Source organism: Triticum urartu, chromosome 6A, assembly GCF_056163025.1.
Source record: "Triticum urartu cultivar PI428250 chromosome 6A, HENAU_Tu73, whole genome shotgun sequence".
NCBI lineage: Eukaryota > Viridiplantae > Streptophyta > Magnoliopsida > Poales > Poaceae > Triticum > Triticum urartu.
The window spans coordinates 25,750,471-25,764,949 of NC_141878.1; the positions used below are offsets into that span (position 1 = coordinate 25,750,471).

A 14,479-nucleotide genomic window follows, 5' to 3' on the forward strand; every position below is an offset into this window, starting at 1 on the left:
TTAACTATCCAGAGTAGATTTTCTTCCTTGCGACGAATGAACTGGTTTGCAAACAAAAATAGAACTCTTTACTAAATATTGACTTAATGTGGAAGAAGATAAATTCTGGTACCTTTATAAAAATCTCCCTACTAATGTAGTAGCACATGAAGTAACAATCATAGGTATATCAGCATCATGGTTACAAAAGCTTTTGTGCAAAACTATAAAGCAGTAGAAGTTAGAGACGTGAACCATCAATTTCACATAGGAAACAGAAACATATGATATTAGATGAAATGCAGCAAGCATACTCTTTCTCAAACAAACTTCTCGTCTGTGTACATAACAGTAGCATGGAGTGGGCACTGCTAGTGCATGGTTAGAAAACGCTCTACTGACCATGCTTTCTACCAAGCTAGATATTTATGCAGTATACCACATACTAAGCTTGTGGTTAGCTGATCCGTTGGTTTGCTGTAAAATATTAGGGAAAGAAAGGGCGTAAAGGATGATGAGATGATGGACCTACGTTGCACATTATACCAGATATGAACTGCAGTTACCATAACTTTGCTTGCCACCTCATAGATGTAGAAAAAAAGTCTTGACAGCAAGGAAACTTCAAACGATACTTCCATGGCATGACAAATGAATGACTTCCCCGCACAAATTGTACTTCTAGAATAAGAAAATTTGTGTCATCCTCTGTATGGTACTTAAGCTATTCCTCTGAATCTGCTGAAAATTGTCTCACCCTCGAGATCTTTAATAAAAGAAATCAACATTTTTGTGATTTAAAGTTCTTTTTTATATGTGATGGTCCTAGCATTCCAAAAAAATATCAGAAATATTCTGAACATAATCTAACGACAGAGGAAAAAGTAATATACACATGTAATATTCATCTTCACTTATTACCTGGGTTCACTGGATGAAAGAAACCAATGTGTTTACATATAGAGATTATTTAAGTCCATGAAATATCGAATACAAATCAAACTTCTCGAGAAAATTGTTGAATAGAGTGTAGATCTCTATCCTTGTGGTTCAATTAATTGGTTAACCTGCATTGTAGAAAGTCACAGTAGGTTTAGCGCATAAGAAGCAACAGATTTCTGTTGGCAATTACTTGTAGGTTAAACCAAAACTTATCAAATATTACGTCTTTGACATGGCAAGTTATTATTATTAAGCATACTGAATTCACTACCGACATAGGCTGGATGCTTAAAAATATGTAACCTGAACATTTATAAATTCAAAACTTATCAAATTTTACTTGTAGGTTAAACCAAAACTTATCAAATTTTACTGGATCGGTTAATAAGCAAGTTATATGACTTCTAAGACATTACTTCATTGCAATGGGAAATACTTGGACATGTCACCTATGAATTCTTCTACAACATGTTAACCTTTATGTTCTTTCTTCTAACATTGTCAGCTATAATATGAAATTCATAATACATTTTTATTAGTTCAAGGAGAAGCAAAAAAATTGATAACTAAAGCCATTGGTCCAATGTTTTACATAACCACCTTAAATCATGTTTCTGATTCTACCGCAAAAGAATTCTAAGCCATAAGTTATAAGATCAGTTCCATCTGCACATTGTTAATGACGACAGGATCCAACGAAAATTTCAAGTTAAATGCCGTTAACCCCAAAGTCAATTGAACCAAGCTTTCAGTAAACGGGCTAGGTTGCAAGGGAATATTCACAACATCTGCATTCTTATAGCCTAGTGCACACAAGCAACACATTCCAAGCAACCGGATATATACATACACTGACATTAGTGAGCCGCTATACAGGTGGAATCGTAGACATTTCAAGCACCGATACAAGAGCAGAAACATGAAGATACGGACCTTGCGGAGCTCGTCCCGGAGCTTGTAGAACTGTGCGTTGTGGGGCCCGCGCGCGTTGTGCGCGAGCTCGTGGAGCATGGTGTCGAGCACCTCCTCGTAGGGGATGAAGTCGAGGTCCCGGCCATCGCGCTGGAGCCGCAGCTTCACCTTGACGCCTCGGTTGACGTTGAGCCCCAGCAGCCTCGGGTTCTTGGGCCTGTTCGCACAATGAAATTGCCCCGACGCACGGTATTGGTCAGACGGAGAAGCCGATGGGGGGAACGAGGGATACATAGGCTAGGGTTAGGGTATTCTTACGAGAACTCGGAGAGGACCTTGACGCGCCACTTGCGGCAGCGCATGATGGGCTGGACCTGCTTGGCGACGCGGTTGAGGAGCACATGGGCCGCCAGCTCCTCGGGCTTCCGCTTGAGCGCTCGGATCTCCCACACCTTGTGCAGGTCGCCCACCTCCATCGCCGCCGCCGGGGACGCCGACCGGGCGGCGTGCAATTTGAAATCAATTTGGGGGTTGGTGGCGAGGCGCGCAGGAGACGAGGGGGCGGACGAGGGGGGCCTCCAGTTATAGCGTTTTCCCTCCTCGCACTCGCGCTTCCGCGTGGGGGACTGGTGCTCCTCCTCGTCCGCGCCCATCGCCGGCCGCCGGGAGGAAGGAGGAGAGAGAAGAGGCGGGCAGAGGAGGAAGGGGAAGGGAGGGGGAGGAGGAGGAGGTGGGGTGTTGCGCGCGGCCGGTGCTTGCCGGAACCGGCCGGCGTGGGTGGGGGCGGCGGCGAGGAGATCGTGGGGAGAGGAGCCGGGGTGGGGTGGACCGAGGAGATCGTGCAGAGTTCGTGAGAGAGTTTTTTTAGGGATGAGAGAGAGAGTGGTGTGGTGGGAGTGGATCGGGCCGGGGTGGATGGTGCAGTAGTGGACACGGTTAATAATAGCATGGGGGTCTTACCTGCGCTATAGCTACCTACTTAGTAGTAGCGCGGGTTTTATACTCCTCGCTACTACTATGGCCTGTTCCAGGCGTATGATGAAGATCATTTAGTAGTAGCGCGGGTTTATACCCCTTGCTACTACTATCAGCTTAGTAGTAGCGCGGGTTTTATACCCCACGCTGCTACTAATTTGCAGTAACGCCCGTTTTTAGACCGCGCTACTGATAAACTTCTGTGTATAAGGTTTTCCCTAGTAGTGCTCTCCCGAGTCAACCAACAATGGGGTATGATCGGAGATTGCGCGAGAGAGTGCTTGGACCGTCACTAGGGGAAACTTATGTTCCCATTCTACGCTTGCTAGGACCCGGTCCAGCTTCTCAAAAGGTCGGGACCGGTAATGTGTTGGCCCAAGTGAACTTTCTACCAGAAAGCTCAATCTCTCGAAGATTTAAGCTTTCTATAATTGTATTAAACATAAACGACCATCTACCGTCAAAGTTATCATTGTTTTTTCCTCCCATCTACGGATGATGTTAAAATCACCCCCAATGAGGACTGGGAGCTGCTCGTTACCGCAAATACGGACTAAATCCGCCAAAAGTCTGGTTTGAGTTCACGTTGCGCGGTACCATATACCGCCACCAAAGCCCAATTAAACCCATCGGCCTTTGACCGAACCCTAAACTTAACCGCAAAGTCTCCCATTACCACATTCCTAACTTCCAATGAATCGCATTTACCCCAAATAGAATCCCACCGGATCTTCCTCTTGGAGGTAGACAATGCCAATCAAAGTCTACCCCTCCCGAGAGAGTACTAAGGAACTGGGGGGTAAAATTGTCCCTACCAATTTCTGACAGGCCAATAAAATCCAATTTTTGTTCTATAGAAGCATCCGCTAGAAACCTTCTTTTAGCCAAGTCCTTAAGACATCTGCTATTCCAAAAAATTCCTTTCATATTTCATCATGAATTTTTTTAGTGGTTTGGATCCTAGCACTTCTATGCACGGCCGATGCCGGATAAATCCTCCGATTCCACTGGCGTTTAGGTTTGTTTTGGCCCTCTACCCTGTCCTCATGACCGAGCTCGGTGGACACATCCACGTGGGAATCAGGAATAGTGGAATCCCTTGGGGAAGTAGAGTAATCATCCTCCTCATTCTCAGGAGGAGAGGGTGTCAGATCCGCACAAAAGCTATCAAGCACATTGACCCCCAATGCCTCTACATCAGAGTCGTTCATAGGTTTAACAGCCGCTAGGTTTCTAATCATCTCTAAAGCACGCTTCGCTTCAAGATCCAAGAGATCGGTAACGGACTTAGAAACTTCAACGTCATTACTACCCAGAGAAAATTCCAACTGATTTGCATTATGAATAATCTCATTATTAGAAAAATGCAATATTGAATTGGAAGTGTTCACTAACATACCAGTAGTGACCTCAATATCACGAAACAGGGTCATCAACATCCGGCCACTCCTGGAGGCGACAGCTCATCCGTCGATCATCGGAAACAGGGCCCGGAATCCCTCCAAAAGCGATGATGTCGTCCCGAGTGACCCCGTTCGGGGTAAGGCCTCCTGCCCGACCCCCAACAGGGCTCAACTGAGCTGAACCAGCTGGAGAGTTGACCTGCATCGGCAGAACCGGTGAAGTCCCGCCAGACATCACCGCCATCGGGTTCGCTACACGCCCGGCGATCTCGGTCCAAGACCACCACCCGGGACCTGAGCAAGGGCCGCCCCCTCCAGGGACAGCTGGTGAGAGGTAGGAGCGGAGGCCACCTGCCCACGCCCCCTCCCGATCCGGCATTTCCTCCGGCGTGCGGCACATCCACCAAGGGAGAGGTAGGGGTGGGGGCCTCCTGCCCACACCCCCTCCCGGCCCGTCACCTCCAAGTGCGTCAAGAAGGTCCGCAATGTCGCACGGCGTCGCCGGACTCCTCATCCACAGAGAAGCACCATCCCGATCGAGGGCAGCGGGGAATCAGAGGGCCTCCTGCCCATGATCATCCCTGCCCTCACAGCGAAGCTCAGCAGTCCGACCAAAATCCATCCCTGGACCTACCATCGTCCCGGAGTCCGTCCCCGGGGAGGCAGGTATCGTCGCTGACACACTTCCAGAATCCAACACCGGCGGTAACTCAAGTTCCGCCGGATCGTCCATCTCCACTCGAATACTCCATAGACGACTAGGCGCAGAATGCGCATCAAAAGACCCAAAATGAAGTGAGTTCATCGGAGTCGAGGAGCTAGACAACCCCGTAGCAGACTTATCCGCCTTATCAGACAGCGAATCCGGCCCCTTAGCCGTGTCCCGTGATGTGCTCTCTGCCTCCTTACTCTAATCTCCGGGGGGCCCATCCCCCTTGGTCATATCCATATCCTGGGTGTCATCCCCCTCGCCCTCCTGAGGAATCGGAGTATCCTCAATCTCAAGCTCTAGCACGTATGTGACGCCGGCATGTGTCCACTTGACCACATCCGGAACAAACTCCAAGATGGCAACACTGCCAAGTAATCTCGCTGCACCATGTGCTCGAGTGAAAGGCATTTCCACCTGTTCCATACTCCCAATGAGAGAACCCAAGCTCCAAGCTACCAGGAAGTGATTAATATATTTGTGTGGTGCACCATAGAAACGAACCCAGACCTTCTCCAAAGGTGTACCCTCAGGCTCCTTCTCCTTCCACTCATCAAACGTAAGGACACTATTCGTACTATGTACTCTGCACATGCCCCATTTGAGTATATGTAGTTGGTCCTCCTAAGTAGGAAAATCAACCTTGTAAGTCTGGGTCTCTAACTTGACCTGTCCCACTTGTGATTACCTGGAACAAGATCCTGCAGCTGCCGCACAATCTGTGCCTCAGTCAAACTCCCATTAGTAACCTTGACGACCGTGGGAAAAGAACTCTCTTTCACATGCGTTGAAGGTGCCAGATCAGACGACTCAAAAAAAATTAAGTTCTTGACAACAAACTCCATAAATGATGACCACCGGCTTGGGGCCAGAAAGAAGTGGGCAGTCACCGGATTTATGCTGCGATCTACAGCAGTAATCACACAATTCTGTGGTACACTCTGCCACAAAATATCATGGCTCTCCACATCTATAGCATGGTAAATTCTTCTTCTTAATAGCCCACTTAGATAGCTTTTCACCATTACGTTTATCCGGAACCTTTTGAGAAACATTGTCACCAACCTTAGCAACTCCGGTGCTGGTCTCCGGAATGCTGACAGCAACCAATGCCCAGACTGTGTCTACAGCCACCTCGGGAAGCACTGGAAAGGACGTCTGCCCCATGGCAACAGGCACGACATTAGCCTCCATGGACCACCGTGCTACCTCTTGAGCACTGTGTTGGCTTTCCCTTGAAGAGGAAAAGGTGATGTAGTAAAGTAGCGTAAGTATTTCCCTCAGTTTTTGAGAACAATGGTATCAATCCAGTAGGAGATCACGCTCAAGTCCCACGCACCTACAAAAACAAATAAGAACCTCGCAACCAATGCGATAAAGGGGTTGTCAATCCCTTCACGGTCACTTACGAGAGTGAGATCTGATAGATATGATAAGATAATATTTTCGGTATTTTTATGATAAAGAGAAATAAAGATTCAAAGTAAAATAAATAGCAATAGATATAACTAAGTATTGGAAGATTAATATGATAGAAGATAGACCCGGGGGCCATAGGTTTCACTATTGCTTCTCTCAAGACCATAAGTATCACGGTGGGTAAACGAAATACTGTCGAGCAATTAATAGAATTGAGCATAGTTATGAGAATATCTAGGTATGATCATGTATATAGGCATCACGACCGAGACAAGTAGACTGAAGCGATTCTGCATCTACTACTATTACTCCACACATCGACCCCTATCCAGCATGCATCTAGAGTATTAAGTTCAAGAGAACAGCGTAATGCTTTAAATAAGATGACATGATGTAGAGGGATAAACTCATGCAATATGATATAAACCCCATCTTTCTATCCTCGATGGCAACAATACAATACGTATCAGTTTCCTTTCTGTCAATGGGATCGAACATCGCAAGATTGAACCCAAAGCTAAGCACTTCTCCCATTGCAAGAAAGATCAATCTAGTAGGCCAAACCAAACTGATAATTCGAAGAGACTTGCAAAGATAAACCAATCATACATAAAAGAATTCAGAGAAGAATCAAATAGTGTTCATAGATAATCTGGATCATAAACCCACAATTCATCGGATCTCGACAAACACACCGCAAAAGAAGATTACATCGAATAGATCTCCAAGAAGATAGAGGAAAACTTTGTATTGAGATCCAAAGAGAGAGAAGAAGCCATCTAACTAATAACTATGGACCCATAGGTCTGAAGTAAACTACTCACACATCATCGGAGAGGCCATGGAGTTGATGTAGAGGCCCTTCGGGATCGATGCCCCCTCCGGTGGAGCTCTGGAAAAGGCACCAAGATGGGATCTCTCGGGTACAGAAGATTGCGGTGGTGGAATTAGGTTTTCGTGGTGCTCCTGGATGTTTGGGGGGTACATGGATATATATAGGAGGAAGAAGTACGTTGGTGGAGCAATGGAGGGCCCACGAGGGTGGAGGGCGCGCCTGTTGGGGACCGTAGCAGAATTTTAAAATTTTCTACGCATCACCAAGATCAATCTATGGAGTCATCTAGCAACGAGGGAGAGGCGAGTGCATCTACATACCCTTGTAGATCGCGCGCCGGAGCGTTCAAGAGAACGGGGTTGATGGAGTCGTACTCGTCGTGATCCAAATCACCGATGACCTAGCGCCGAACGGACGGCACCTCCGCGTTCAACACACGTACGGTTGGGAAGACGTCTCCTCCAACTTGATCCAGCAAGCGGGAAGGAGAGGTTGATGAAGATCCAGCAGCACGACGGCGTGGTGGTGGAAGCAACGGTGATCTCGGCAGGGCTTCGCCAAGCTCAGGGAGAGGGAGGAGTGTCACGGGAGGGAGAGGGAGGCGCCAGGGGCTAGGGTGCGGCTGCCCTCCCTCTCCCCCACTATATATAGGGTCCCTAGGGGGGCACCGTCCCTAGGAGATCCAATCTCCAAGGGGGTCGGCGGCCAAGGGGGTGGCTTGCCCCCCAAGCCAAGTGGGGCGCCCCCCACCCCTAGGGTTTCCAACCCTAGGCGCAGGGGGATGCCCAAGGGGGGCGCACCAGCCCACTAGGGGCTGGTTCCCCTCCCACTTCAGCCCATGGGGCCCTCCGGGATAGGTGGCCCCACCCGGTGGACCCCCGGGACCCTTCCGGTGGTCCCGGTACAATACCGATTACCCCCGAAACTTTCCCGATGGCCGAAACTTGACTTCCTACATATAAATCTTCACCTCCGGACCATTCTGGAACTCCTCGTGACGTCCGGGATCTCATCCGAGACTCCGAACAACTTTCGGGTTACCGTATACTAATATCTCAACAACCCTAGCGTCACCGAACCTTAAGTGTGTAGACCCTACGGGTTCGGGAGACACGCAGACATGACCGAGACGACTCTCCGGTCAATAACCAACAGCAGGATCTGGATACCCATGTTGGCTCCCACATGCTCCTTGATGATTTCATCGGATGAACCATGATGTCGAGGATTCAATCAATCCGTATACAATTCCCTTTGTCAATCGGTACGTTACTTGCCCGAGACTCGATCGTCGGTATCCCAATACCTCGTTCAATCTCGTTACCGGCAAGTCACTTTACTCGTGCCGTAATGCATGATCCCGTGATCAACCACTTGGTCACATTGAGCTCATTATGATGATGCATTACCAAGTGGGCCCAGAGATACCTCTCCGTCATACGGAGTGACAAATCCCAGTCTCGATTCGTGCCAACCCAACAGACACTTTCGGAGATACCTGTAGTGTACCTTTATAGTCACCCAGTTATGTTGTGACGTTTGGCACACCCAAAGCACTCCTACGGTATCCGGGAGTTGCACAATCTCATGGTCTAAGGAAATGATACTTGACATTCGGAAAAGCTATAGCAAACGAACTACACGATCTTTGAGCTATGCTTAGGATTGGGTCTTGTCCATCACATCATTCTCCTAATGATGTGATCCCGTTATCAATGACATCCAATGTCCATAGTCAGGAAACCATGACTATCTTTTGATCAACGAGCTAGTCAACTAGAGGCTCACTAGGGACGTGTTGTGGTCTATGTATTCACACATGTATTACGATTTCCGGATAACACAATTATAGCATGAACAATAGACAATTATCATGAACAAAGAAATATAATAATAACCATTTTATTATTGCCTCTAGGGCATATTTCCAACAGTCTCCCACTTGCACTAGAGTCAATAGTCTAGTTACATTGTGATGAATCGAACACCCATGCAGTTCTGGTGTTGATCATGTTTTGCTCTAGGGAGAGGTTTAGTCAACGGATCTGCCACATTCAGGTCCGTATGTACTTTACAAATATCTATGTCTCCATTTTGAACACTTTCACGAATGGAGTTGAAGCGACGCTTGATATGCCTGGTCTTCCTGTGAAACCTGGGCTCCTTGGCAAGGGCAATAGCTCCAGTGTTGTCAGAGAAGAGAGTCATCGGGCCCGACGCATTGGGTATGACTCCTAGGTCGGTAATGAACTCCTTCACCCAGATTGCCTCTTGTGATGCCTCCGAGGCTGCCTTGTACTCCGCTTCACATGTAGATCCCGCCACAATGCTTTGCTTGCAACTGCATCAGCTTACTGCCCCACCATTCAAAATATACACGTATCCGGTTTGTGACTTAGAGTCATCCAGATCTGTGTCGAAGCTAGCATCGACGTAACACTTTACGACGAGCTCTTCGTCACCTCCATAAACGAGAAACACGTCCTTAGTCCTCTTCAGTTACTTCGGGATATTCTTGACCGCTGTCTAGTGTTCCATGTCGGGATTACTTTGGTACCTTCCTACCAAACTTACGGCAAGGTTTACATCAAGTCTGGTACACAGCATAGCATACATGATAGACCCTATGGCCGAGGCATAGGGGAGGACACTCATCTTTTCTCTATCTTCTTCCGTGGTCGGGCATTGAGCCGTGCTCAATCTCGTACCTTACAATACAGGCAAGAACCCCTTCTTTGACTGATCCATTTTGAACTTCTTCAATATCTTGTCAAGGTACGTACTCTGTGAAAGACCAATGAGGTGTCTCGATCTATCTCTATAGATCTTGATGCCTAATATATAAGCAGCTTCTCCAAGATCCTTCATTGAAAAACACTTGTTCAAGTAGGCCTTTATGCTTTCCAAGAATTCTATATCATTTCCCATCAACAGTATGTCATCCACATACAATATGAGAAATGCTACAGAGCTCCCACTCACTTTCTTGTAAATGCAGGCTTCTCCATAAGTCTGCGTAAACCCAAACGCTTTGATCATCTCATCAAAACGAATGTTCCAACTCCGAGATGCTTGCACCAGCCCATAAATCGAGTGTTGGAGCTTGCACACCTTGTCAGCATTCTTAGGATCGACAAAACCTTCCGGCTGCATCATATACAATTCTTCCTTAAGGAAACCATTAAGGAATGCCGTTTTGACGTCCATTTGCCATATCTCATAATCATAGAATACGGCAATTGCTAACATTATTCGGACGGACTTCTGCTTTTCTACGGGTGAGAAAGTCTCATCGTAGTCAACCCCTTGAACTTGTCGATAACCCTTAGCGACAAGCCGAGCTTTATAGATGGTTACGTTACCATCCGCGTCTGTCTTCTTCTTAAAGATCCATTTATTTTCTATGGCTCGCCGATCATCGGGCAAGTCAGCCAAAGTCCATACTTCGTTTTCATACATGGATCCTATCTCGGATTTCATGGCTTCCAGCCATTTGTCGGAATCCGGGCCCGCCATCGCTTCTTCATAGTTCGAAGGTTCATCGTTGTCTAACAACATGATTTCCAAGACAGGGTTGCCGTACAACTCTGGTGCAGAACGTGTCCTCGTGGACCTACGAAGTTCAGTAGCAACTTGATCTGAAGTTTCATGATCATCATCATCAACTTCCTCTCTAGTCGGTGCAGGCACCTTAGGAACATTTTCTTGAGCTGCGCCACTTACCGGTTCAAGAGGTAATACTTCATCAAGTTCTACTTTCCTCCCACTTATTTCTTTTGAGAGAAACTCTTTCTCTAGAAAGGACCCATTCTTGGCAACAAAGATCTTGCCTTCGGATCTGAGGTAGAAGGTATACCCAATAGTTTCTTTAGGGTATCCTATGAAGATGCATTTTTCCGATTTGGGTTCGAGCTTTTCAGGTTGAAGTTTCTTGACATAAGCTTCGCATCCCCAAACTTTTAGAAACGACAGCTTAGGTTTCTTCCCAAACCATAATTCATACGGTGCCGTCTCAACGGATTTCGACGGAGCCCTATTTAAAGTGAATGCGGCAGTCTCTAAAGCATAGCCCCAAAATGACAGTGGTAGATCAGTAAGAGACATCATAGATCGCACCATATCCAATAGAGTGCGATTACGACGTTCGGACACACCATTACGCTGAGGTGTTCTAGGCGGCGTGAGTTGTGAAACTATTCCACATTTTCTCAAGTGTGTGCCAAATTCGTGACTCAAGTATTCTCCCCCATGATCTGATCACAAGAACTTGATTTCCCTGTCACGTTGATTCTCAACCTTGCTCTGATATTCCTTGAACTTTTCAAAGGTATCAGACTTGTGTTTCATTAAGTAGACATACCCATATCTACTCAAGTCATCAGTGAGGGTGATAACATAACGATAGCCACCGCGAGCCTCAACACTCATTGGACCGCACACATCAGTATGTATGATTTCCAATAAGTTGGTTGCTCGCTCCATTGTTCCTGAGAACGGAGTCTTGGTCATTTTACCCATGAGGCATGGTTCGCACGTGTCAAATGATTCGTAATCAAGAGACTCTAAAAGTCCATCTGCATGGAGCTTCTTCATGCGTTTGACACCTATGTGACCAAGGTGGCAGTGCCACAAGTATGTGGGACTATCATTATCAACCTTACATCTTTTGGTATCCACACTATGAATATGTGTAGCATTACGCTCGAGATTCATTAAGAATAAACCATTCACCATCGGAGCATGACCATAAAACATATCTCTCATATAAATAGAACAACCATTATTCTCGGATTTAAATGAATAGCCATCTCGCATTAAACGAGATCCTGATACAATGTTCATGCCCAAAGCTGGCACTAAATAACAATTATTGAGGTTTAAAACTAATCCCGTAGGTAAATGTAGAGGTAGCGTGCCGACGGCGATCACATCGACCTTGGAACCATTCCCGACGCGCATCGTCACCTCGTCCTTCGCCAGTCTCCACTTATTCCGCAGCTCCTGCTTTGAGTTACAAATATGAGCAACCGCACCGGTATCAAATACCCAGGAGCTACTACGAGTACTGGTAAGGTACACGTCGATTACATGTATATCACATATACCTTTCGTGTTGCCGGCCTTCTTGTCCGCTAAGTATTTGGGGCAGTTCCGCTTCCAGTGACCACTTCCCTTGCAATAAAAACACTCAGTCTCACGCTTGGGTCCATTCTTTGACTTCTTCCCGGCAGCTTGCTTACCGGGCGCGGCACCTCCCTTGCCGTCCTTCTTGAAGTTCTTCTTACCCTTGCCTTTCTTGAACTTAGTGGTTTTATTCACCATCAACACTTGATGTTCCTTTTTGATTTCCACCTCTGCTGATTTCAGCATTGAATATACCTCAGGAATGGTCTTTTGCATCCCCTGCATATTGAAGTTCATCACAAAGCTCTTGTAGCTCGGTGGAAGCGACTGAAGGATTCTGTCAATGACCGCGTCATCCGGGAGATTAACTCCCAGCTGAGTCAAGCGGTTATGCAACCCAGACATTTTGAGTATGTGCTCACTGACAGAACTATTTTCCTCCATCTTACAACTGAAGAACTTGTCGGAGACTTCATATCTCTCGACCCGGGCATGAGCTTGGAAAACCATTTTCAGCTCTTCGAACATCTCATATGCTCCGTGTGTCTCAAAATGCTTTTGGAGCCCCGGTTATAAGCTGTAAAGCATGCCGCACTGAACGAGGGAGTAATCATCAGCATGTGACTGCCAAGCGTTCATAACGTCTTGGTTCTCTGGGATGGGTGCGTCACCTAGGGGTGCTTCTAGGACATAATCTTTCTTGGCAGCTATGAGGATGATCCTCAGGTTCCGGACCCAGTCCGTATAGTTGCTGCCATCATCTTTCAGCTTGGTTTTCTCTAGGAACGCATTGAAGTTGAGAACAACGTGGGCCATTTTGATCTACAAGACATATTGTAAAGATTTTAGACTAAGTTCATGATAATTAAGTTCATCTAATCAAATTATTCAATGAACTCCCACTCAGATAGACATCCCTCTAGTCATCTAAGTGAAACATGATCCGAGTCAACTAGGCCGTGTCTGATCATCACGTGAGATGGACTAGTCAACATCGGTGAACATCTTCATGTTGATCGTATCTTCTATACGACTCATGCTCGACCTTTCGGTCTTCTGTGTTCCGAGGCCATGTCTGTACATGCTAGGCTCGTCAAGTCAACCTAAGTGTATTGCGTGTGTAAATCTGGCTTACACCCGTTGTATTCGAACGTTAGAATCTATCACACCCGATCATCATGTGGTGCTTCGAAACAACGAACCTTCGCAACGGTGCACAGTTAGGGGGAACACTTCCTTGAAATTATTACGAGGGATCATCTTATTTAAGCTACCGTAGTTCTAAGCAAATAAGATGTAAAACATGATAAACATCACATGCAATCAAATTGACATGATATGGCCAATATCATTTGCTCCTTTTGATCTCCATCTTCGGGGCTCCATGATCATCGTTGTCACCGGCATGACACCATGATCTCCAGCATCGTGTCTTCTTGAAGTTGTCTCGTCATCTATTACTTCTACTACTATGGCTAACGCTTTAGCAATAAAGTAAAGTAATTACATGACGTTTATGTTGACGCGCAGGTCATAAATAAATAAAGACAACTCCTATGGCTCCTGCCGGTTGTCATACTCATCGACATGCAAGTCGTGATTCCTATTACAAGAACATGATCAATCTCATACATCACATATATCATTCATCACATCCTTTTGGCCATATCACATCACACGGCACATGCTGCAAAAACAAGTTAGACGTCCTCTAATTGTTGTTGCAAGTTTTTACGTGGCTGCTATAGGTTTATAGCAAGAACATTTCTTACCTTTGCCAAAACCACAACGTGATATGCCAATTTCTATTTACCCTTCATAAGGACCCTTTTCATCGAATCCGATCCGACTAAAGTGGGAGAGACAGACACCCGCCAGCCACCTTATGCAACTAGTGCATGTCAATCGGTGGAACCAGTCTCATGTAAGCGTACGTGTAAGGTCGGTCCGGGCCGCTTCATCCCACGATGCTGCCGAATCAAGATAAGACTAGTAACGGCAAGCAAATTGACAATATCCACGCCCACAACCGCTTTGTGTTCTACTCGTGCATAGAAACTACGCATAGAATTAGCTCATGATGCCACTGTTGGGGAACGTAGCAGAATTTTAAAATTTTCTACGCATCACCGAGATCAATATATGGAGTCATCTAGCAACGAGGGAGAGGGGAGTGCATCT

The 14,479-nt window shown here is 46.5% G+C and overlaps 1 protein-coding gene across 1 annotated transcript; it reads right to left on the reverse strand.

The window, feature by feature from the left end:
• Positions 1-1,016: 1,016 nt before the first annotated feature.
• On the reverse strand, positions 1,017-2,486 carry LOC147963456 (DNA-dependent metalloprotease WSS1-like). Its single transcript, XM_087529582.1, has 3 exons — positions 2,152-2,486; positions 1,855-2,050; positions 1,017-1,046 (listed from the first exon to the last, which is right to left on the reverse strand). Exons 1-3 carry the CDS (start codon positions 2,484-2,486, stop codon positions 1,017-1,019), a joined length of 561 nt encoding a protein of 186 aa, XP_087385708.1.
• Positions 2,487-14,479: the final 11,993 nt, after the last annotated feature.

Coding starts and splice junctions, on each gene's coding strand:
- LOC147963456 (XM_087529582.1), bottom strand. CDS start 2,486: ATGGGCGCGGACGAGGAGGAGCACCAGTCCCCCACGCGGAAGCGCGAG. Junction 2,051..2,151: donor AAGGTCCTCTCCGAGTTCTC/GTAAGAATACCC, acceptor TTGTGCGAACAG/GCCCAAGAACCCGAGGCTGC. Junction 1,047..1,854: donor TCCGGGACGAGCTCCGCAAG/GTCCGTATCTTC, acceptor TCTACAATGCAG/GTTAACCAATTAATTGAACC.